General features: G+C 35.5%; 1 protein-coding gene across 1 annotated transcript in view; it reads right to left on the bottom strand.

The window, feature by feature from the left end:
• fat1b (FAT atypical cadherin 1b) overlaps positions 1-8,969 on the bottom strand; it is a 33,316-nt gene extending 24,347 nt beyond the window's left edge. Inside the window, exons 1-6 of the mRNA XM_026281015.1 lie at positions 5,690-8,969; positions 3,618-3,932; positions 2,676-2,737; positions 1,585-1,899; positions 1,126-1,336; positions 223-288 (exon numbers count right to left, since the gene is read on the bottom strand). Coding sequence (XP_026136800.1) covers positions 223-288; positions 1,126-1,336; positions 1,585-1,899; positions 2,676-2,737; positions 3,618-3,932; positions 5,690-8,951 — 4,231 coding nt within the window. The 5' untranslated portion in view covers positions 8,952-8,969. The remainder of the gene's footprint in view (positions 1-222; positions 289-1,125; positions 1,337-1,584; positions 1,900-2,675; positions 2,738-3,617; positions 3,933-5,689) is intronic.
• Between the last annotated feature and the right edge of the window lie 16,144 nt (positions 8,970-25,113).

Here is a 25,113-nt window from a genome sequence, read left to right on the forward strand (position 1 = left end):
AGACAGCGGTCTCATTTTAACGCTGTTCACTAACAGGTGTCATTTTTGCATAATATATCATCTGCATCAGCTATTAAAGTAGCAAACATTCAGAGAAGGTAAATAATGTGCAAGATCTCTCCACAGAATGCAAATTCTGAACTCTTTCTGGAAGATGTGATAGGAAATAATTCAAGAGCTGCAAGAAAAACAAGAAGGGAATTTCTGTTTATCAGCAGATACCTGCTGTACAGTTCAGGTCACAAGCCATCTGAAGGATGTGAAAAACTCCTTTAACATGTGTGACTCCTTGTGAAGAAAGAGAAAAACAGGAAAAGCAGAGGAGGCAGAAAGAAGGTTGCAGAGGGGAAAAAAACATTTAGTTAGCTGAAAGCTGATTAAGGGCAAAATCAAGGTTGGGTTACTGAAGATCAAATAAACATTGAACTCTAAAGAGCTGAAACATCAAGAATGACTACAGTTGTATTCATTGCTTTCTTTTAAATGAGTAATTCGCCCAAAAAAATTTATTTCCATTTATTCACCCTCATACAATTCCAATCCTAATATTGTTCTGGCTTTCAAAGTTAAATGGAGAAATGTACCAATTTTTTTTTTTCATGTAATTGCTGTGAATGAGAACTAAGGCTTTAAAACTTCGAAAAGCAACTTAAAAGTGATACGTGATGTGTGCATGATTTCTACGTGACACTGTATGTCTTCTGAACCCATACAATTTTTTATGAGAATTTGACTGGATTTAAAATAAAGTGCAAAATCCAAAAAACAAATAACTCACCCTCACGTCATTCTAAGACTGTATGAAATATTTTGAAGAGCGTTGGAAATCAAACAACACTGAAACTACCATAATAAATAATAATAAATTGACTAGCATAGTATGGATGCAAAACAGCTGACATTATATAAAATACATAATTTTGTATAGATATAAACCAGTACAGGTTTGAAGCAATGATAGCATGAAATAGAGAAGACCACCATACTCTTGAAAAATTCTCCTGTTGTGCTTCACTGAAGATAGAGAGTCATATGGGTTTGGAATCACATGAGGGTGAGTAGATGACAGAATATTCAATTTGGAAATATCCTTTTAAGGCTGATTGTAGAGCTTTAGATCTTTACCTTTGATTGTAAACCATACAGGGGACTCAAGTGGCTGAGCGCTGATGACTCCCACCATATGGGCTACTGGATCATTCTCCATCACAGAGAATGAGAGTGGAATCTCCTCAAACGCCAGCGGTTGTTTAGCCAGCTTAGGCTTTGGAATCCACTCAATGTGCAACCGACAGATGGACGACTTTGAAGGCCTTCCACTGTCTGATGCTTTAATCTGCAAGAGAGCATTGTGAGTCTTTTCTCTTGTTTCTTGACATAGTGTACCAAAAATGGCAAGAACCTATTTTTTTAAGAGGATATACTGTTTTTAAAACCTGTATTTATTTTAGGAAAGTTGCATTCAAAATCCACTTGGATCAAAAATACAGTGTGAAGGGGCATGCACTCATTCAGTCTGAAGCCACAAATACACCTCTATTAAGCCTGACACCATTTGGAGACTAAGAATTGAAATAAACGTACCGTGAGAATATGATACTCCCCCGCTGAAAAAACCTCTTTGGAGTACACAAACCCAGTTGTGGGATCAATGAAGAATTTCCCGTGCTCTTCACCCTCCTCGATTGTGTAAGATATATCAGAGGAGGGACTCTCATCTCTGTCATAAGCAATCACTCGATAAATTGGCTCCCATTCGACTGCCTCTGGTCGTTCCACAAGCTTGATTTTAAAGCTCTTTTCCAAAAACTGGGGACTGTTGTCATTTTCATCCAATACGCTGACTATAACACGAACCACTGTAGACTTGGATGGGCTGCCATCATCCGAAACAGTGATCTGTTTATAAGAAAAAACAGATCTCATGCCTGAGCGCTTAACAAAACTACTGCCAAAGTAAACATGAGGGAGGTATTCAATTATTGCATTTTCAATTAATTGTAAACTTCAATATCTCTTCAATAAGAACAGTTCACCCAAAAATTAAACACTGTTAGGTAGTAACTGACATCACATTTTATTTACATTTTAAAATACTCTTAATCAGACTACAGTTACTTTTTAATGATTACATGATATTCACACAATAGCTAAAAACATATTTATAATTATCCAGTTAAAATCACGAACCCCGTTTTGGAAAACCTTGATCTAATGTAATATTTAATGCACTTAGTGCTGGTAATAACCACGAATGGAATATATTTTCTTTGTATTTTTATATCAATATGATTGAAAAGATTATCCTTAGTAATAATCTAAAGTCAAAAGTAATCTAAGAGTAATCAAAAGTAGTGCAATTATATTAGCAAAATGTGTAATGTAATGGATTATGTTACAAACTATGTGTCATGTAATTTGGAATCAGTAACAGATTACAATTTGTAAGTAATCTACCCAGCACTGCACTCCATCATGTCATTTTAAACCTGTACTGTGTCATTTGTCTTCTGTTGTCATTCACAAATCAGACAAAGCATAGTGCACTGACTAATTTTTAAAATGCTTTTTTGTCCTTTTTAGGAGCTTGGCACATGTGGTCACTATGAAGTGTTGTTGTAAACGGAACAAGGAGCATGATTTTTTTTTTCTCTGTGGAAAAGGGTGCAGCTTACTTCAAGAAGATGCTCCGCTTGCTTTTCCCTGTCCAGTTTCCGAGATGTTGTTGTCACCAACCCTGTGCATGACAAATGGTAAGTTTAGTGTTTCTTCCACTGACTGAGAAAACTTTCTATCAGTAATAAAAGATTCAAGCTGTTCTCCCCAACAAAAAAAGAAACATTCAGGCATGACAGATGAATCTATCTAAAATTTTGTATTCTCCTCAGAGAGTGTTTCCTTTATATTGAATTCCTAGTTGAAAAAAAAACACACAAATAGAGTCATACATTAGAGTGTACTGTGCTTGCTGTTCCTTGAAACACTATCTGAACATTTTCAATTCTTTCCCAGAAAAACATTCAGTTCTAAATGTATCAACTAAGTTCAGATTGTTCGATTGACTTTGGCAGGGAAATCCTTTGAAAAACTTTTTTACTTGCACTGTTGAGACTTAAGCTGACTGAGAGTGGCAAGTAATTTGGTGGAGGAGAAATCAATTGACGCGTCAAATTAATTAGCTGCATTCATTACTTTGGCTGCTCAGTGAATGGAATTAACCAGCTGGTGTGAATATCAATTATGTCTATATGCTGTATGAAAAACTTCAGCAAAGATTTCATGTCAAAACGTCTATAGCATATGTGTTATTTACATGTACATTAATGTAAATGTTCATAAATGTTTGATTCTGATCTCCCTTACTGCTGTGGAGAGCACTCAAATGTTGAAGTTATATACTCAATACAGGGTTAAAAAAAATGTTTTAATAGTCTACTCTTAACTAAATGTTCAATGCTGCTTCTTTTTGCATATGAAACACAGAGGACATTGTTTCAATAACACAGATCCAGAAACTAGAGCATATGTTTCTCAAAAAAAAATAATAATAAATAACAAAACGGACATTATGAAAACTCAAATACATAGGCTGAATTTTATGAGAGGTATCAACTTACCTGTCTGGGTGTTAATGACAAAAAATCCCTGTGGATTTCCACTGGTTATTTTATATGAGAGATTATCACTTGATTTTGTGTCCAGGTCAAACGCTTGGATCTGGATGACAGAGACGTCTTTGGGAGAGTTCTCAGATACAGAAGAATAGTACACAGGCTCTGATGTCAGTGGAGCATTATCATTAACATCTTGAACCTCGATGTAGACCTCCACAAATGAGGAAAGAGGCACAATTCCTTGATCGGTAGCATAGATTGTGAGCCAGTAATGATTCGAAGTCTCACGATCGAGGATCTCTTGTGTCCTTATAATGCCTGTGACAAAGAAAAGAAGAAGGAACATGTTGCACTACATGTTAAGCACTTGAAAAACATAAGGCACTTGAAAAATTTAGACTGAGAAAGCACCGATGGAGCTGCCATAAAACTGTGTCACATGGTACTGAGAGTTTTGCATTGTAAACTCTGAAGCCTAGATAAGGATGGAGCAGAAATTAACCATACAAAGTATGAACGACTGACACAACGCTAAAAATATTCTTTTGAAATTAAAACTGTAATCAACGTAGAAGCAAAAAATGAATCTATTATCAAGCAGGGAATTGAGAATTCATAATGCAGACATTTGCATAAAGGATTAAATGTGTAAAGGGCAGACACTGTACATAAAATAAGGAGTGATTAAGAGGGTAAAGGGAGATGAGGCAGCTTTTTTGTTCGTCTGTTTCTCTGCAGTGTCTGCTTTCACGCTGTGGGCTTTGTTCTGAAGGTAGCTGTGTGGCTTCTACAACTCAAGTAAAACTTGATAAGCTCTTTCCTCAGGGTGGAAGTGTCCAGCATCGCTCTTTGTTTTACCCTCTTTTTCTCTTTGTCTCTCTCGCATATCTGTAGATAGCACTGTGGTACAAATGCAATCAATGCAAGTTGTTTGTTAAAAATTCATGAAGTGGCCCTGAAATGTATACTGGACACTTCAGTCACACTTAGAATTAATACATTTCATTGCATTAGATAACAAAATGGTTAAAAGAAAATTCAAAATGGTATATGCAGACACCACAGTAACACCACTAATTGTTTAGTTCTCTAAGCTATTTAAGAGATTGACAGTGTTGAGGAAAGTTATTTTAAAAGTAATTCATTACAATTGTACATTACTCAATAAAAAAGTGACCAATTAGCATTACTTGCTCATTTATTTGCAAAAAAAAAAAAAAAATGTAAATGCCCTTATAGTCAGCAAGGCCCTTTCACACCAAAATTAACTAGTTTCAGGCTGAAGAAAGTGCCTTTGCACCTCGCTCTCACAATGTCTCTCAACACGAGGAGAGTTTATGTCATTATGTCACAAGAAAGGAGATGTCAGTCAGTCAATAATGGGAAAACAAAGTAACTTGCAACAACTAAAAAATCTCATAGTAAATTTAAAAGTAATGTGTTACTTTACTAGTTACGTACTGTATTCTAATTATGTAACTTGCTTTATTTGTAATGCATCCCCAACACTTTCTAATAGATATACGAAGCCAGTTCATAATGTCTGAATTAGAAAAAAATACAATGTTAATTTTTAAAAAATACAAGTGTATTTGTTTCTTTGTTTTTTTGTCGAAATATTTTGCTTGAAATTGTTACACAGTATTTATAACATATAAATGATACTTGGTTTTATATTTTACTATGATGCAAAGATGTTCACAGTGCAGAGCACAATACTTTAAAGTGTCCAAACAGTCATCGGTTAATATTAATACTGAAAAATAAAAAATCCACATACCATACAAAATAAGTAAATAATGCACTTTTTACACTCTTTTTCTAAAAAATAAAATATATATATATATATATATATATATATATATATATATATATATATATATATATATGTATGTATGTATTTTTTCACAAGCCTCCATTGTTTGCTCATAATACTTTTTAGATTTGGTTTGTAGATTCCTTAATCCTTACTGATGACTTATTTGTTTTGAATCCTTGCACCTAATGAACCAGGCTTAACACAGAACAAGACATTGTTTTTATTTTTAAAAACGCAAGAATAGAAATGAACTTACCACTGTCTTCATCAATGGTGAACACACCAAGGCCTGAACCTCCTCGTATGGAGTAGCGAACTTCTCCATCCCTGCCGCTGTCCTCATCGTGAGCTGTAACTTTCAGAACAGAAGTGCCAGCTGGGGCGTCCTCACTCACAGCTCCCCAGTCCACAAAGAATGGGAAGGACGGGCGGTACAAGTTCTCATTGACATCCTCAATCTCCACATGAATGAAGCAGGATGAGGATAAAGGCTTCAGCTTGCCTCTGTCTTTGGCCTTTGCTGTCAGATTATATACTTGTCTTGTTTCGAAATCAAGAGTCTGAGAGACGTAAACAGCTCCAGTCATTTTATCCACTTGAAAGCTTCCATCTTCCCCATCTGTTAAACTGTACCTCACCTGTCCAGACAGGCCAAGGTCAGGATCGTGAGTTTCAAGCCAGAGCACTAAGGTGCCCACTGGAATGTCTTCTCTGACTCTGATATGGTATTGTTGGGGTATAAATGTAGGGGCATTGTCATTCACATCCTCCAAATTAATATATAATAATGCTGTTGATACCATTTTAGGCTCATCAATTGCAGCGTCAAAAGCAGCCACCTTCAAAACAAATGACGGATTGGCTTCTCTGTCTAATGGACCCATAACAGTCACAATCCCTGTTTCTTCATGTATGACGAATTTGTCTGTTTTGGTAAGAAACGAGTATCTAACCATTCCATTGACCCCTAAATCTTTATCTTTCGCTTCAAGCTGAATGATGTCTGTCGCCATAGCAGTGTCTTCCCTTATATCCACTGAATACTCCAACTGAAGGAACTCTGGACTGTTGTCATTTACGTCTAAAATGTTAACATTTACCATGCGAGATGAGGATTTCTGCGGTGAGCCAAGGTCATAAACGGTGATGTTGAGAGTGTAGTCGTCTGTTGTTTCTCGATCAAGTGGCTGGAAAACTTTAAGCCACCCTGTGTCAGATTCTATCGTGAAACAACTATCAAAATCTCCCCCTGAGATCACAAAAAGCAATTTCCCATTGAAGCCTGAGTCTGAATCGGCAGCTCTGAGGAGTGCTACGCTTGTCCCTACAGGAAGGTCCTCTTTAACTTCTATTACAGTTGGAGTGGACTCTATAAACCGTGGAGTGTGGTGGTTAACAGAATGGATGTCTGCGAATTCATCTTCTGCTTCTTTCTGACTGTGTTGTTTAGAGCCAAAAAGCAGCATCCCGGCTAAAGTTCTCAGAACGCCAGTCTCTGCACATTTGGAACGGACATGTTTAAAAGCACTAACTACTGTTAGATTTAGGAACATGGGGTTACTTGATATTTCTCCATCGCTGGCAGTTATTTGCAGGCGGTGGAAAGACTGTTTGGCTGCATTGCCATCGCTCAGCGACTTTTTAAGTGTCAGCACCCCTGAGCTGGAATCCAATTCGAACAGATTCATGTTATTACCACTGTCAATTCTGTACTGCACTATGCCAAGATCATCAGCGTCGATGGCAGACACCACTATTATTTGTTCACCGACCCCTAGAGATCTTGGCACAGTAACATCACAATCTATATTCTCGAAGTGTGGCTTATTATCGTTCAGGTTGGTGAGAGTGATTGAAACAACAGTCTCTGCCTCACGGCGGAAAGGGGATCCCCAGTCTGACGCCCGAATCCTTAGGGAGAATTTTCTCTTCATCGTCTCATAATCTAGATCCTCTGCGGTGCTTATGACACCGGTGAAATAATCCACTACAAAAGGCTGTTTGTTCACATTGACAATACTGTAGGTGACATAGCCATTTTCGCCGTCGTCTTTGTCGGTAGCACTGACTGTCAAGACACTGGTCCCAATAGGCACGTGTTCAGCGATACTGGCTTCATAATTAGACTTTTGAAACACTGGTGCATTGTTGTTCACATCGCTTATACTGACGACCACCTTGGCCACTGCTCGTCTGTCACTCGTAACAACATCAAATTCATATTGACTGACACTTTCTGCTTTTACGGGCGCCACGGTGGTGATAAGACCCGTGTTTGGATTAATGACAAATGGATTCTCATGTTGTTGCATCTTAAATTGTAACAAGTAGTTAATCTTTGAATGTTTCTGTACAGTTTTGACCACGACTACAGGAGAGTGAGGAGGTGCAAACTCACTGAGAGTAACTCTGTAGACGCTCTTCTCAAATGTAGGAGTTTCTATGTATTCGCTGGACGATCTCACTCTCACAACTATCGCTGAGGAAAACTTTGGAGGATTCCCCCTATCTTTGGCCTGCAATGTAAGATTGCACCCAAATCTATAACCCTCCCATTCCACGTCTTTGATGGCCTTGATTTTGTATTCTTTGCTCCCAGGGTTTGTTCTGAAGGCCTTGAACTGCTGGAGTGGATCTCCAGCTACGATGCTCAAAGAGGCAATCTCGCCATTGTGCCCTTCATCGGCGTCCTCCACAGTCACATACGCATAAGTGGGATCACTGGTTGCATTCCATGGAGTTAAGGGGACAGCTGTGATGACAGGTGCATGTTCATTGGCCGGCAGCACGTGCACCTTTAGCTTTGCTGTGCTACTGCTGCTGCTACTCCCATAGAGCTTCAGACCTCTGTCCACAGCCAACACATCAATCTCATAAAGAGCCACCTCAGAGTAATCCAGCTTGCCTGTCAGAGTTATAACCCCGCTAGTAGGATGAATGGAGAACATGTCAGTCCACTCTTTGAAGCTGAAATAGTACTCTCCATTAGTGCCTGTGTCAGCGTCTGTGGCGAAAACTCTGCCTACGCTTGTTCTGATGGCTGAGTTTTCGGGTACAAAAAAACTATATGTAGTCGGTGAGAAAAGCGGTCTGAGATCATTCGTGTCCAGAACTTGCACTTTAACTTGTGTTTGAGTTTCAGCACCAGTATATCTTTCAATAGCATTTACAGTCAGCATATAGTGGTCTTTTATTTCCCTATTGAGTGTGGCAGAATTCCCTCCTTTGGTTCTTATTCGCAGGAAACAAAAATTACCCAAAACATACTTCTCAGCTTTAAATAAATTATCATGGTCCCCGGATTCTATTATGTACCAGATGTCCCAAGACTGGTTTGTCATAAAAATACCCATTTTTATGGGGCATTCAGCAAAGGTTTTTGCGGCTGAATTTTCATATATCATTACATTGTAAAGTGGATGAGTAAACTGAAAAGACAATGCATCTTCCATTTGCTGGGCGCCTAAGCAAGTCCACATAAACAGCACTAAAAGACATCTAGTCCAGGATTTACCCATTATGACAGGTGATTACAGAGCCAACTGAAAAAAAAACAAGAGTACAAGAGTGACAGGTAGAAAGTAATGTAAATATGACAAAAAAATCACAATAATTCAACTAATTTAACACTCATGCCAAATTATTTTACTCTATAAAGCCAGCTACTTAAAATTTGATATGATAATATGTACTTTTTTAGCAAATAAAATGCCTTTTAGTATAATACTAAAAATGTCCCCCTTAGGTGATTTGCATGTCTTTTTGCTATAAAATCTACTGATTTTATATGATGTAAACATTACAATAACTTTTCTTTTGTTAATTATATGTCACAATGAACACATAATAGACTGAAACAAACCATGTTCAAATGTCAGTATCAAATACATCAGGCTTTGAGTTACATTTATATTTAATCATTATTGTACTTTATTGCATTATGTTTTGCCCCCACCATAAAACTACAGAACTTTGATCATAAGGCTAAGCATTTAAATACCATCTTACTAAGAATTTTAAATAATTATTGGGAGATACAGATTGACAACTGATATTTAAATGCATTTTTACAAACTATCAGAATTAAATCTATATCTATATCCTATATGTATATGAGCCAAAAAAAAGCCTGACATCATCAAATATGATACTCTCAAACACACTAACACACACACACATAATCAAAAAGTTCAATTGACTGTTCCATTAAAAAAGTAGACAATATCAAATCATTATTAAATGGCTAATATAGTAAATATATAATGTAGAACAAACACTAAGTCATACTTTCGGTGCATGAAGTACAAGTTACTAAGGATTTTGGTGGCTACTATTGTGCCAACACTTGAGCTGCCTGGAAACTGTTCTCTGCCATTTTTATTTTCCCACTTCACCTAATTACATGTCCTCGTGAGATGGCAAAGTGTACAGGTTGCACACTTCACAATCTCAGCACTATGTCATTCAGGTATTTTTTACTTAGCCTACTATTTAAGGGATTATTTTTTTAAACATACAAACAACAACAAATTGCAAGTAAAATTTCACAAAGAATTACAAAGAAATGTAACAATAAATTTGATGGGAAATTTTGAAGTAGAAAAGCAGAAGTATAATTTTCTTCAATATTTGTTTTATTTCAGCTAAAATTACGTTAAATCTGCGTAAGATAATTAATAACAATAGGCTATTTAAATTAATTTATTTATATATTTGTTTGGCTGATTGATTGGATTGAACCCCCATGGGTGAGACTCCTGTATTCTGTTATACGTTCATATTATTTAAAATGATTAGATGCAGTTTCTAGATATTTTATTAGATAAATTAAGGGAAATGCACTGGTATTTAACCGGTATTTTAATAGGCTAACTGTATTTTATTTGAAAGTTAATCCGGGTGATTTGCTCGCGTACAAGAGTTTATAAAGTGCATGCACGGAAAGACTCATCAGTTCAAGTTTGTTCTTAATAGCTCATTGGTAATGTAAAAGCACACGTCTCATACAGCTATGATCATCTTTATGTAGAGATCGCGATTTGTACAGACATTCATCGCGACCGAAGATTAATTACAGTAACGTTACACACACAAAATAAAAAGGCAAATGCGACTAACTTTAGGCTACCTGTTTTGTAACTATACCTGTTTTTGAGGACAAAAGTGGCTTTAGTTTTCACTTACCATCGCTGCAAAAGAATATTTTTCTAAATTAAGAAGTAATCCACACACAGATATCTCAGAAATGAAGCAGCCGTGTAAACTCCACATGAGGCGGAGAGCGCTCGTGTTTCTGTGCCTCTCTGATGCTGGGTCTTTACCGCTCCTCCGAGGACAGTCTGTCTGGATCAGCCTCTGTGACGTCATCGCTGTCAGAACTTAGTTGTATGGACTGTTCATGATCTGTATTTACAAAAGACATGATAGACAAATATGTAAGTAAAACGTCGATAGGATTGAAATAACAATTCGGTAACACTTTAGAATAATGTTCCATCATTAATGAATAATTACACAATAACACAGCCTGAAATATTATTAGCACTGCTAACTAGCCTAGTATCTAACAAGAAACTCGGATTAATGAATTAGTAAGTAATAGTGATCAGTCGAATTTGGTAGTTCACTATTACCTAATCTTTTTCATACTGTACCTCCATAAGAACTACTCTATACACAGGTTCATAATAATATGAATAATGCATCATTTATTATTATTAATTCTAAAGTTAAGATCATGGTAACCGACTATAATGACTCAAGTATTACCAATTTCTTCAGAAGGAATTACTTATTATTTGGATCAGTATTCTAAAGTGAATAACAGGATAATTATCTTATGACTGAAATTACTGTATGCTTTTAAAGGGTTTTGTAAAGTAGTTGATAGTAATCAATAATTTGATAAGTGGACTTCATGAGATCATTAAAACAGATGATGTTAGCTAGGCTATATGTGAATACAGTAAGTGGGATTTGATTATTTCATAATTTTCTTCACTTTATTTTGCCAAGTTTAGATGGGTAATATATGGCTGTAGTCAGACTTATATGATTAAAAAAAAATTATTTGTTTGTCTTTTTAATTCCTATAATAATTCTTATGGATGTCTTTTTTGTCTTCTGAAATTGTGTGGTTGTGATTGTTAGAGTTTTTCTATAAAGACTTGAATAGGATTGTAGTGCTTATTTATGCAAGTGTCCTTGGCTGCCTGTCCACCATACAATGTTAGCTGGTTTTATAAAGCTGGTAGCTTTAGCAAACATTTTTGTCATAGAATTACATTTACTTTTCATATATTCCCACTTTTATGATTCTTTTATGCTTGATCAAATGTTACAGATTTTGCATGGCAATCATAGTTTATTTTCAGTTCAAGGTATCTACTGAAATACAGTGCTTTAAATCAGTACTGGTAAAATAAAGCCATGTGAATTTATTTGTTGAACAGTTTTTGTCTGTTTGGGGAAATAGATTGGAGTTCTAATGCCATTAAGGAGCATTTCAATGGTGTGTAGAGTAGTTCTCAAAGGAAATATAATGGGGGGAAGGCTATATTGCTCACTCCTAATAACTTCACATCATCTTTTTCATCACATCTTGCCTATGGGAATCATCCAGTGTTCAGAATTATTTAGCAAGAAATACCAAAACGCACCTCTACATTCATTAGAACATAATGCTACAGTAAATTCCTGTATTAAAAGAACATTAGATACATCTAGCAATAACAAAACCTAAACTTAACTTGCATACCTGTTAGTTCAGCACTTCGTTGGACTGTTCAGTATGTTCACAGACTTGTTTATCCTTCCCAGACTGGTGTAGTTTTTAACATCCATTCAATAATTCACTGTCAGATTTTCTCCTTAATGAAAAACGACAGAACACAAACCCTGTAGCTGGCATAGTTTCAACTTTGACTGTATTGGCACTTGTTTCGCAACAAGATGATACACACAGCATGGAAGCTGTAAGTGTCGCATTGATCGTTCATGAGTGGGAGGATATATATTGGATAAGCCTGTGGGCAAAACACTTTTGCTTTTCCATCTCGCTCTAACGTGTTATTTGCATACATCTCCAGCGAGAGACTTCAGAGAAACACTCTGCTGTTTTGAGACAATATGTGTTATTGAGCGTCTCTGTGTAATCTATATCCTCTCATGATGCCGGCGATGATCTGTCCCTGTACAGTGTTTCTAAGTTAGACACAAAGGGAGAGATAAACACATAACACAGAGCCAAGGGAGAACCCATAATGCATCATTGTCTTTATTTCCTTACCAGGATTACTTGAGAAGTCAATAAGGATGCAAATAAAATAAAATGAATCAGTGGGAAGATTGTGTACGGACATCAGTAATTAAACATCCAGTGCAATATATTTACATAAGAATCTCATAACTATAAGAGCATGAAGAAGTATGGAAGTATAGCTGAATGATACCAAATCCTACCAATTCAGGCAGAGGGGAAAAAAAAGTTCAAACAGCTTTGACATTAGCAGTAATTTCAACTCTTTTAATTGAACATTTCCTACATTTTGTACACTAGATAATATTTTTCTTCTTTTATGTAGAAATTAACGTAATTGAAAAACAGTTTGTAGATACACTGTCCACATAAAATGTTCAGAAGCATTTTCTGAATCCAAAAATCCAAAATTTCTATACTAATACTATACCAGACATCTTTCGAACTTTACAGTGAGAATACAATGCAGGATGCAATGCTATTTAGCCAGTGAAAGTGTGAATCTTGGCCGGTGAAAATAGCACTGTTGCCATCTTATGTGTGACAGTCCAAGACGAACAGATGAACAGCTCTGACTTTTCTCTTCTCCCTTATAGCTCTGGTCACAGATCCTGGAAGCATAATCTTAAAGGGATAAGTTTAACAAAAATTTAAACTTACTGAAAATGTATTTACCCTCAGGCCATACAAGATATAAATTTGTTTATTTTTTCAGCAGAACAGATTTGAAGAAGTTTAGCATTACATCACTTACTTACCAATGGATCCTCTAGAGTGAATGGGTGCCATCTGAATGAGAGTCTAAATGGCTGATTAAAAACATCACAATAATCTATGCGACTCCAATCCATCAATTAACATCTGTGAAGTGAAATATTGCATGTTTGTAAGCAACAAATTTATCAAGGCATTTTAATTTTGAACCCATAATCCATAAGCAGTCCATAATCCATAATAATGCTTCCTCCAGTGAAGAAGTTTATCCCCTGTTTTTGTTTCACATCAAAATTCACCACCATTTTTGTTTAGAACTGTTTTGCACTGTGTTAACTTGTGAATGGTGTTTAATCTGTGCATACTTTTCATGGATAGATTACTTTTTTTCACTGCAGAGGATCCATTTGTGAGCAAATGATGAAATTGTAAATTTCTATAAATCTATTATGATGGAGAAATCTTGGATGGTCTGACTGTGAGTATACACTTTCAGCAAATTTTTATTTTTGGGTGATCAATTGTTTTAAATAGTAAGATTTTAAAATCATACAGTTTCATCTTATCTCTAGCATGTTGTTACTTGCGCATACAATTGAATGTGGATGCAACTGTGACACTAGATGATGCAGAATTTTGACTTTGCTATGAAGAGTCTTCAAACTTGTCTTCTGAACTTTTTTGTTTTTCCTGTTGTTTCAGAGCTTTGTAATATATGTGGTCATAAATAGACTGAATTGTTTGTCACCAGAGGTGAAAAAGATGTGTTAAATCTGGGTGACGATGGATGTTTTCAGCATTTTTCTATGCTTGTGGGTTTGTGGGTTTGAGCTCCTTAAAGTGTACAATTACAGTAAATCATTATGTATTATAATCTATAGATAAGTGTGATACTTTAAGATTTAAACTCAGATTAGTTAAGATATGCAATCAATACAGATGCAGATATAAAATAGCAGCATATATATAAAAATAGATGTTATGAAAGGACTCGATCATGGACTGAATCATGGCTCAGAAATTCAATAGGAAAGGAAAGATGCATTCAATGGAGTACACTTATCTTTAATAGAGAAAAACTGGATCATTGGCTCAGTTGAAAAACTAAGACACTTTAGCATGGATAGAAACCATTAATTTTTTTATATGTTTAAATCTAGTTGACATTGATTTAGACAGCATGAATCATCCTCAGATTAGTCACACTCAGGGATTAATTAATGGGATTCTCATATCGCTAGTAAAAGCATCATACACTGCCACTTATTTCAGAAACTTTCAAACTACAGCCCCCACCCAATGTGTGGAGATATGGACCAGACGGTTTTAATTCTGAGCTTTAATACAAGCCGCAATCGAGTATAGCTGTTGGGCTTTCTAGTATTTAATTTATTGTGAACTCTTGGGAGGTTGGTTGGACTCGGTGCCTGGTATGTGTGGCACACCTGCACAGCACAGATTAGAGAAGATTTATCTAGGGGTCTAAAAAGAACCAGTTTGCCATTGATTTGTGGTCAATCTATCATTTAATCTTGCTGACTGCAGCTGCCATTGCTGCCGCCTCTTAGGTAAGGAAGGTGTCTCTCTTCTACCCACCCAGGAATTGGAAAGTTTGTATGGCCTTAGGTATCTTTCTGAATGATTCACCATTAGAATGATCCTAAACATCTTGCCTGTTTACAGAATGTCAGTCAGTGTAATGTGTTTAACACAAATGTACCTGGAATTATATTTCTGGGATTTTTTCCAGGGTAGGGCGAATCCAAAGTTAAAGAACTGGTTTCCTTTCAATTCAGTTGTGATTATAAATGAAATTGGACACATTTAATATATATATATATATATATATATATATATATATATATAGATATACAGAGTAAGATTTGTCAAGCCAACCGACTTTTCAGGTCATTTTAAATCTTCTTTTCATTCATCATTCAACTCACCGATTGTGAGTGTCTTTTATTTCAGAGATCATTCACAAAACTTTAATTTGGACACTTTGGATATCATGGACACAAGTTATTTCATTCTGTATTCACTGTAAGCACTAATACTACTTCTCTAATTTGTTCAACTTACATAATAAACTTACATAATACATAAAACAGTGAGTTGTTGGATGTATGATGGCCAGAAAATAAATCTACATTGTGAACATGACTCTGATGAGACATTAACCTCACACATAGCATGATTTATGAGTTCTTACTTCCAAATACAAGGACATCATTGTATAACACGAAATTAGCTTTTCAAGCTTAATTACAAAATATGTGTTTGTGTTTAGGTAATCAATCAAAAATGATTTAAAGTGCAGTCAGGTTTTAAGTATAGATTAATAAGCGCCTAAATAGGAAACAGATTGAGGTGACAAGGTAAAGCTGGCATTATAAATTAAATTAAATCTGTGCACATAAAAGGACAAACAGATCCAGTGAGTCAAAATGATGAGGTTAATTTAAGTCCCTGGTTCAGTCATAAACAGCTTGGAAGTGTCTTGACCAACAGCATCCTCTTCCCTCTCTTTAGGAGTTTCGTTCTTATGAACTCTCTGATCTGATCAGCTTGCAAATGGGTAACCATCAACCTAAACTTGCAGGTCTGAAGCATGTTCTCCATCAAAGATGTCAACACAGATTCGTCCTTGAACAGGTCTATTAGTCATGCACAATTTAACAAGCAATAGTGGGGATCTGTTAAGTAATCACATCACGAGACATTCCCCTCGACTGCCAGCTCTTCACTCACAGCTGTCATGCCAACTGAGCGATGTTCTAGTGTGCACACTCCTTACTAATCACTCTCTACGAATCACTCATCTTATTGAATTGCAGATGAATCAATGCACTTGGACAACATATTTAGAAAGGGGAATCTCTGCAATGCTTGTGTGTAGAAAATACACTGTATTTTTTTTTTTTTTAATTGGCTAAACAATGCAAAAAAAAAAAAAATTACAGGATTTATTATATATATATTTTATTCTTAAAGTATTTTTTGTTTCATTGGTTTTCTGATTCTGATTTAGTCCCATGTGCCAGGCATTAATTATTCATGTGGATGCATATGATTTTATATTCACAGATGTTGATTTATGTCACTTTTACTGGCAACAGGAGAGTCTGTTTATGATTATCAGTCTGTGAGAGGCACTCGAAGGTATTTTTTCAGCATCTCTAGCCTCATTAGTGTTCATGTGGTGAGTGTTCGTGTGATGTTGTCATTATTTTAACACAATTACTTTTATTCCCATGACAAGTATACTTCTCATTTTCAAACATGGTGAAAATTTTGAATAGAAATCTTTTTAAGATGTAATAAAAAAAATACAGTAACATACAGTAGATGAGTTTGTTCTTAATCTGAAAAGATTTGGAGAAATGTAGCATTACATCACATGCTCACCAATGGATCCTCTGCAGTGAATGGGTGCCGTCACAATGAGAGTTCAAACAGCTGATAAAACATCACAATGATCCACAAGTCATTCATGAAACTCCAGTCCATTAGTTAATGTCTTAAATTGTCTTGTAAACAAATCCATCGAGGTGTTTTCAACTTTCAATATGAGTCCATAATCCATAATGTTGATTTATCCAGTGAAAATGTCTATTTCCTGTTTTTCTCTCACATCAAAATCCACTGATATATTCATTTAGAACTGCTTTGGTCTGCTTTCTCTGGTAAACGGTGCTTGAAATATATACTGGAGAAAGCAATAATATGGATAGAGGATTCGTATTTTATGATTTGAATTGAAAAATGTCTTGATTGATTTGTTTCTTACAAACACACAACTTTTCACTTCACAAATTGACGGACTGCAGTCATGAAGTGGATTATTGTGAGGTTTTCATTAGCTGTTTGGACTCACACTCTGACGGCGCCCATTCACTCCAGAGGATCCGTTGACGAGCAAGTGGTTTAATGTTAAATTTCTCTAAATCTGTTCTGAGAAAGAAACAAACTCATTGAGCTCTTGGATCATTTGGGGGTAAACTATTCCTTGAAGATGTTTGCTTAAAATAAGTAAATAAAATGAAACAAACAAAAAAAAAAGATAAATATTTTATTTTACACTGTGGATTTATGTGGTTTGAGTTTCAGCTTTATAAACTTTTGGATGACTTCTAGGTCATCTTGGCCTATGATATTCAACAAGTGAGCCATGAATTATACACCCTACCTAAGGAAAAGTACTATTATAATCACTTAAAAAAGTTAAAATGGAAAAGGTATGCATAGCCTGTTGAGGAATAACAATATAGTTCAGTGCATTTGAAACTCTGGATTCAGCTGTTGACTTGTGGAGTCCAGTGGTGAATGCCCCAGCTGCTGTGCCAATTGGAGACTCAATCACGCCAGCACTGGGGCTTAACCTGCAGTTTTCTCTATTTCCACAGCCTTGCTCTCTCTGCTATCTATACGACCCGACTCCTGCCGAAAGCTATTCATCACCCTGTCACCTGCTACAGTCTGACCCGCTGCCCAACTGAACCACTCCTAATGGACCATCATATTCGCCTGACTTCGTTCCATTTAGCATGGAGCACAACTCTGCACGAGCTCAGTCAGAGATGATATGCCGCATCGAGATGGATTTGTGGGCTCAGCCATGCATTCCCTCGGTTGTATCTACTCAGCACTAAGATGACAGTAAACATATACATAATTGGAGTGGAATGTGAATGAAATTGAATGAAGTGAGATATATTTTATTCTATTATAGTGAAAGTATTGCAAGCTTAGTAATAATATATGATTTGTGCAGACTTGCCTGCAAACAAAAACCAGCTTTAGGACAATATGTGGACTGCAGATAAATATATTAGCATTTTCAACTCAATTAATTTGTTTTGTTGAATTCTTATGTTGATTTTTATAATTGTTTTAATGCCTTGCGCTACAATGTCGGTTATGGCTCTCTGATCTACTGTTCTAATTGATCAGTTGTAGCATTCAGCACTTAAATAATTTTTAATTAACACAGAACTTTATATTGGTTTTTTATCATACACTTGGTTTCATGTATCACTGTGCAGAGGATAGAGGATTCGTATTTTACAGTTTTCATTTAAAAATGTCTTGATGGATTTGTTTCTTACAAGCACACATGTATTCACTAACCAAATTAATGGACTGAAGTCATATTGTGTATTATTGTGATGTTTTTATTAGCTGTTTGGACTCTCAGTATAATGGCACCCATTCAATCCACAGGATCCATTGACAAGCAAGTGTTATAACGTAGCATTTCTCCAAATCTGTTCTGAGAAAGAAACAACTAATTTACCTCTTGGATGGCTTGAGGGTGAGTATATTTTCAGCAGTCTCTGCAGTCTCTTTCCCCTAACGTAATCACTTCAAATCAATATTTTATGTTCATTAATTTACTTATTTGTTAAGTAGCCATGTAATTAGCTGCAGAATTGAAAGTAGCATTTTGCATCACCAGCCTGATTAACCTGTCTGGGTTTATTTTGCTATAGATACTAAGTTTTGGCTAGTAAAGACCTGTACTTAACATTATGTCTTATATGGTATGCACTTTAAGGTCCATACAACAGTTAAAAAAGGACATGAAATCTGATTGGTCAGTGGTCCAAGAGTTCTGATATAGACCTTATGCATCAGAGAAACAAACTTGCAGCCATTTTTAGAATTTTGTGTTTGAACTTTTTTTTTTTCCTTTTGAACTGTTTTTTTTTTTCTGTATAAAAAATACAGCATGCCTCTCTATAGCATGCTTGTAAGAGAGTAATTAGCTGGTGAAGAGAGTTAACGAACGTTATAGTGAACATTGTAATATACAAAATGAATGTCATGTTCAACATCATTAGACCGGGAAGATTTTTGAATGTGCAGTTCATTCATAAATTCTAACGACCTTACCTTCATGCTGTGGAAATATAAACGGAACACAGAAAACAGTGAAGGCAGGGCTACATAAGCTCTACAACAAAGTCATTGTGAATGAGTCATTGAATTATTTACTTGACCGATTTGTTCAAAAAGGCTAGAATGAAATACAACTTCTATTGCTAGATTTTCAAAAGTCTCTGCTGTTTCTTTATTTGGAACTGTTTGGTGGAGCAAAACTATACAAAGTAACTAGCGATACTGTGGCTAAAATGTCTATCATTTGATATCACACTTGTAATTGTGCTGTTTTTTTAATACACAGGGCTGTCATGTCTAAACTGACTTGACTACTTTTGTGTTTGGGTAATGATTGTTAGGGTAGTGGTTTTATTTGTGGCTGAAAGATTGATCCTTGTTTATAAGTGACTAGGATAAAGCACTGAAAGAAAAGCAAATCTGTTGTGATATAATAACTGGAGTATTTCTAATAAAATATTGTTAAAGATGTTATCAGATTGCTGTGAAATGTGAGTATGCGGTGACAAACAGTATTGCTACATGTGCATGGCCTTACAGAGTGGGGGAGTTTCTCCTACAGTCTTCCCAACTCTCTCCCAGAGAACAAGTTCTGTCAGTTGTGTCTTTTATCTTTTTCTCTCTTTTAGGACATGGTCTGAGCTAGATATGATGCATTTTCATGTATTTTTCATCAGAAGAGAATGATGTAATGCTTCCACATGGTGGTATGGCATGGTGATGACTTAAATTCTGGGTGATGTTTTGCTGTTGTTGTTTTTTATAGATAAATCGTGTAGGTGACTCATCTATTCTCACCAGCTGTCTCAGACTCTTGTTTAAATGAACAAATGATATTATCTTTTGAAGTTCTGGCTCTCATGAAGATTTTCAAACAATACAGAAGCTGATATACTAAAGTAGACATTTCTGACATCAGCTTGTGTATTTCTGAATCATTATATAACATGAAATTAACATATTTATATGAAATTGAATATTTACAATTTGTTTCACAATTAATGTATATTGAAGGTATATTAATTAATTGATAATAATACTGTTGCACGATGATTTTATGATAGCTAAATCTGTTTCGTTTTTAACTATGAATTATTTCACTAGGCTAATGTGATTCAGTGTAAGAAATATCCAGAATTTCTCACTTCATCTTTGACATGTAACACAATGCATGATGATAAAATGACAGCTGATGTTGAATAATGTCTTACAGATGATTGCGCTTTCACTGTTGACAGGAACGTGCACAAGATTATCTGTCAGTCCAGTGGAAGCCTTTGGATGACTATGTTCCCATGTTACAATCCATGCATTCAGGCCTTTCATCCAAGGTGAAGGAGCAAAATAAATAATGATGAAGAAACACCATCTGTCTCTGTACTCTGCACTCTCTGCTACACTCTTTCCAAACAATAGTATGCAACACCTAAATTCACCAAAGTAAAGAGCTTCCATTTATGCATCTGCCACTTCACACAAAAAAATGTATGCTAGTATTTTTATGCCCACAGACAGTGACTCACCAGTGATTCATTCAATTCATTGCATGCTCCATTTCCACTATACATTGTGTTTTATCAAAAGGCGATTTTGTGCATTTTTTTGTACTTCATTTCTTTCCGACCTCAAAGGAAACAGAGAAAAGATAGCAGCCATGATCAGAAGCTTTGTTGTAGAGAGGCCTTTGATTTCTAATGGAACTCTGAGGACTAACTGCACATAAGCAAAATGAACAAATATCTATGGTCATCAGAAGTCAAATATATTTTCTAACGATGCATCAAGATGTTGTTTTGAGAGTTCTAATGGCAGGGAAGGAAACTGTGTACTGTCAAGAGGCTTTATCATACCATCTGTTAGGGAGTTGTTGTTTTTTCATGTGTGATCATCATTTCAAAGAGCTGCTTGATGGCTGCATGATATTTTTATTTGGTTATGGATCGCTGGTCACCTGGTATTAAAGTGATAATTTATTCTAAAAGAATTAATCATGCATTAATAATCACTTCCCCAAGGGATGGACAATGGCACTGGGAGTCTCTTCACTATAGTGCTTTATTTAAATTATGTTCTCTGTGAACCAAACAGCTGAATAATCACAACATGTGGTGCCTTTCCATTCAGGTCTGAAAAACTGAATCAATCTCTGATGATTGCTTTAGCTGGTATAAAGTAAAACTTATATGGTTAAAAGTCCTTCCAAGTAATAATTTCAAAAGTACTTCTATAGCTCTATTCGAATAGGACTATAGTTTTCTAAACAAATTATTTAAGATCTTAGAACTTTATAGAAGTTGCTTTTTATAATAAACCGAAGTAACCGAGCAGAGAAATCTGTGCATGTGTCTTTCCTGATGCTGATACTAAAGAGGCCAGTGTTAGATGTTTGCACAACTTGGCTCTCCTTAATTTTATAAAATGATATTATGTTTCTTTTAGGATAATATCCATGTTGAAAGCTGAAATATTAGAGCGCAAATGTTAGATCAGATTCGTATGGAAGCTTGTTTCTGCCACAAGATTTTAAAAAAAAAATCCTAACAATTCAGATGTTTTTCTCACATTTCTTAATTTGCTAAATGAAAAGTTAAAATTGCTAGATATGAACTCAGAATTGGATATATAAATAAGAGTTAACATCTCAGAATTGCAGGAAAAAGTCCAAACTGTAAAATAGTAAAAAAAAAATATTTTTTATTCCATATAACAGAAACAGGCTTCCAAAGAGGATCCATTTGAATCTGCAAAGTACTGTATATGTGGTAAACAAGAATTTCTTTAACTTCTTCCAGAAAACTAGTAGCGTCTACATAGGGCTTTAGTATGCTGGCCACATCTTACCTAATTTGAAGTTTGAGAATTACACTTTTAAGAACACACAAGAGGATCCGTTTACATTTGGATGTTCTGCACACTCCTCCTTTACCTAGGGGCGCTTCACCTCTGTGTTCGTGTGTCTGAATTAATGAAGTTTCAGGGTTATATTGGCACGCTGACATAATCTGTAGTCACATAATGTAGAATAAAGCCAAAAACAATTACATGCATGGATGACTCATAATACGTTTATAACTCAAAATAATTTAATTACCCCCTCCTCTTTTTAACACGATTTCACACTTCATTGTGCGGTATTAAATGATAACAATGGCACACATTAAATACAATGTCTTTCTTCTCTCAATGTAACTATTATCATTATTATTAGCCAGTTACTACAGTGCCTATTTTCATAACAGCTAAGCTATTAATGGCCACGCCAGCTGTTCTGTTATTTCACTGTAATTTGAAACTGAAGTAATTCATTTTTTTTTTTGTCATGATGTCTTTTGTCATCTAGAACTGTCTGCTAATTAGGAAGGCCATTATTCAGTACCATCCGGAATCCTTCCTCCAAAGCCCTTCCCAATGCATTTCTGTCTAAAGAACATATATCTTTTACTTTTTTCTCCCCTCCATTCCATATAGAGGTTCTCCTATGGAACATTACAGGAGTTATTGCCCCTTGAAATACAATAAACCTAAATATCTCTGCTAACTTTAGTACATGTCTGAGGAACCTCCAGACAATGACAGATGAGAGCCTCACTATCAGAACAACTGGAGGAGCTTCCGGAGGTGCGCTTTCCACCCCGCACTGATAGACACTTTCATTAAGTCTCTGTCCATACATCATTTGTCACTGGGGGACATTGACAAAGAACCAAACTGATACAATATTCTCCTTTCTATTTCTGTGCCAGCCATAGAAACAACACACACATGGCCACTCATTAAGCCACCGACTAACAAGCATCTGTGTAATGTTTCAAAATAGTTCATAAATATAATATTAGTATTACATTCACTGTTTTGAAGCATTGAGATTCATTATGTTCTGGTGTTGAAGAGGCTGTGGTTTAATTATGGTTTCTGTGCACACGGCCAGCAGTCAGGACCAAGGACAGCGATAAGGTTAATAACAAACTTGATGTGCTATTAGTGTCGTGTTTTCTGACAGATCTTAATAGAAAATGAGTAGCTTAATTTATCTGAAATCATGTTGGTAATTAGGCTCTGCATGATTGTGAATATCTGTGATGCAATATGTTCCTAATTTTCGATTGTGCAGGTCTCTGTTGCAATTAATGAGTTGGTTATAAGTGCATCACTCATTGAACTCAGACAGAAGCAATTACAACATGGCAAGTTGAGATTCACTTCTGAAAATTTACTATTTTTTACACTTTGTGTTATTATTTTCACCCCTTTTTGGTCTTTCTTTTCTTCTTTTTGTTTAAGAAAAATCTAAAAAAGTCTGATTCTGAGTGAAGAGTGTCATATTCTTCTAATATATTTCTAGCCACACTAGCCACATCACTTTAATGGGATTTGAAGTATAAATTTACCTCATTTACTCGACTCATAATGCATTTATAAGTGTTCCTGGACAGATAATGCATTTCAGTAAAAAATATATATATATTTGAAAGATCTCATTAAAATGTAACTTGCTTTGCCTCTGAAATGACTTTACAGTATCATCAACCACTTTACCTTCAACCATCTTTCATGAAAAGACCATTTTTTAACAATAATTAATTTCGGGTAAATAAAGACAAGCACCAACTCTACATGTATTTATGTATTTATAAATAAAACAGATTTAAAATCATCCAACAAAGAAGCGATCAATGCCTTGAAGATCGAAACCACAAACTTTTTTTTAAAGTCTTTTTGTGAGATCAACTAAACTGATGGAGCAGCTTTTGAGTTGAACTCGGAGAGTGAAAGGTATGTTTTTAATACAGAAATACAAGTATGTGCTGTTTATCTGAATAAGGAAAGAATATTGTTGACAGTGCATAATTTAAATTATAGTCATATCTAAGCTGAACTGAGGTATAAAGTAAACAAACACTTCTTCCATTAAATTCCTGAAACCATTTAAGAGCAATGTATTTCCTTTCTTTTCTATTTTATAAATAATAAATATGCATAAAAAGACAAAAACAGGGAGGGGGGTGAATTTTGTGTCATTTTAGTACTAAGTACTATGTTGACATCCCACATTTATGTCACTTAAATGTTCTCAATAACTTATTTTCTAATAATAAATGTCAATAAATATGGCTCCATGCAATCACTATATCAATAACACAATGTCACTATCATTTCAATGTTGGGACAAAAGTCGATTTGAGAGGCACCATTTAGCAAGCAAGTTGCTACACTACAGTTCAGTTCTGGTTAGAGCTTGAAGGTTTAATCTTGCTACTCCTGAGAGGAAAGCTATTTTATATAGTAGTTTAATAACACTTCCGTGGCAGCTCAAGTGGTGTTGGTGCTTCATGCATCACACTAAAACCCTGTTCTTTTTGTGTTGATGGTGCCAAACAGATGCCAGAAGTGTCACATTTCACCTCACTTCTCCCTTTACCTCAGAGACAATGTGAAGGCAGAAACGGTGTGTTTGTAACATTTGACTGATGCTTACAGAGGCTTGGATTACAACCTCAGCAACTAGCCAGATAACCAGTCCCCATGGCACTGCTTAGTTAACTCTTTAATGTGACATGACATTGTTCCAATAAACTGCATCTAATTCCTGTCTGGAGCTGGCCTAAGCTTCAAAACAACTTCTGAGCTTGCAAAAGCTTTTTACTTTAACTGGATTTACATCCAACAAGTCCAGCTGGTTGTCCTTCTGATCTGCTTAGAGTACGCAAGCCCTAGATTAGCACTGAAGAAGATTTGCATTTAGTCTACATTTGTAAGGAAGAAGAATTAGTTGATATTTAATGTAATGTAATTTCGTTTTATGTTTA

This window comes from Carassius auratus, chromosome 14, assembly GCF_003368295.1.
Source record: "Carassius auratus strain Wakin chromosome 14, ASM336829v1, whole genome shotgun sequence".
Taxonomy (NCBI): domain Eukaryota; kingdom Metazoa; phylum Chordata; class Actinopteri; order Cypriniformes; family Cyprinidae; genus Carassius; species Carassius auratus.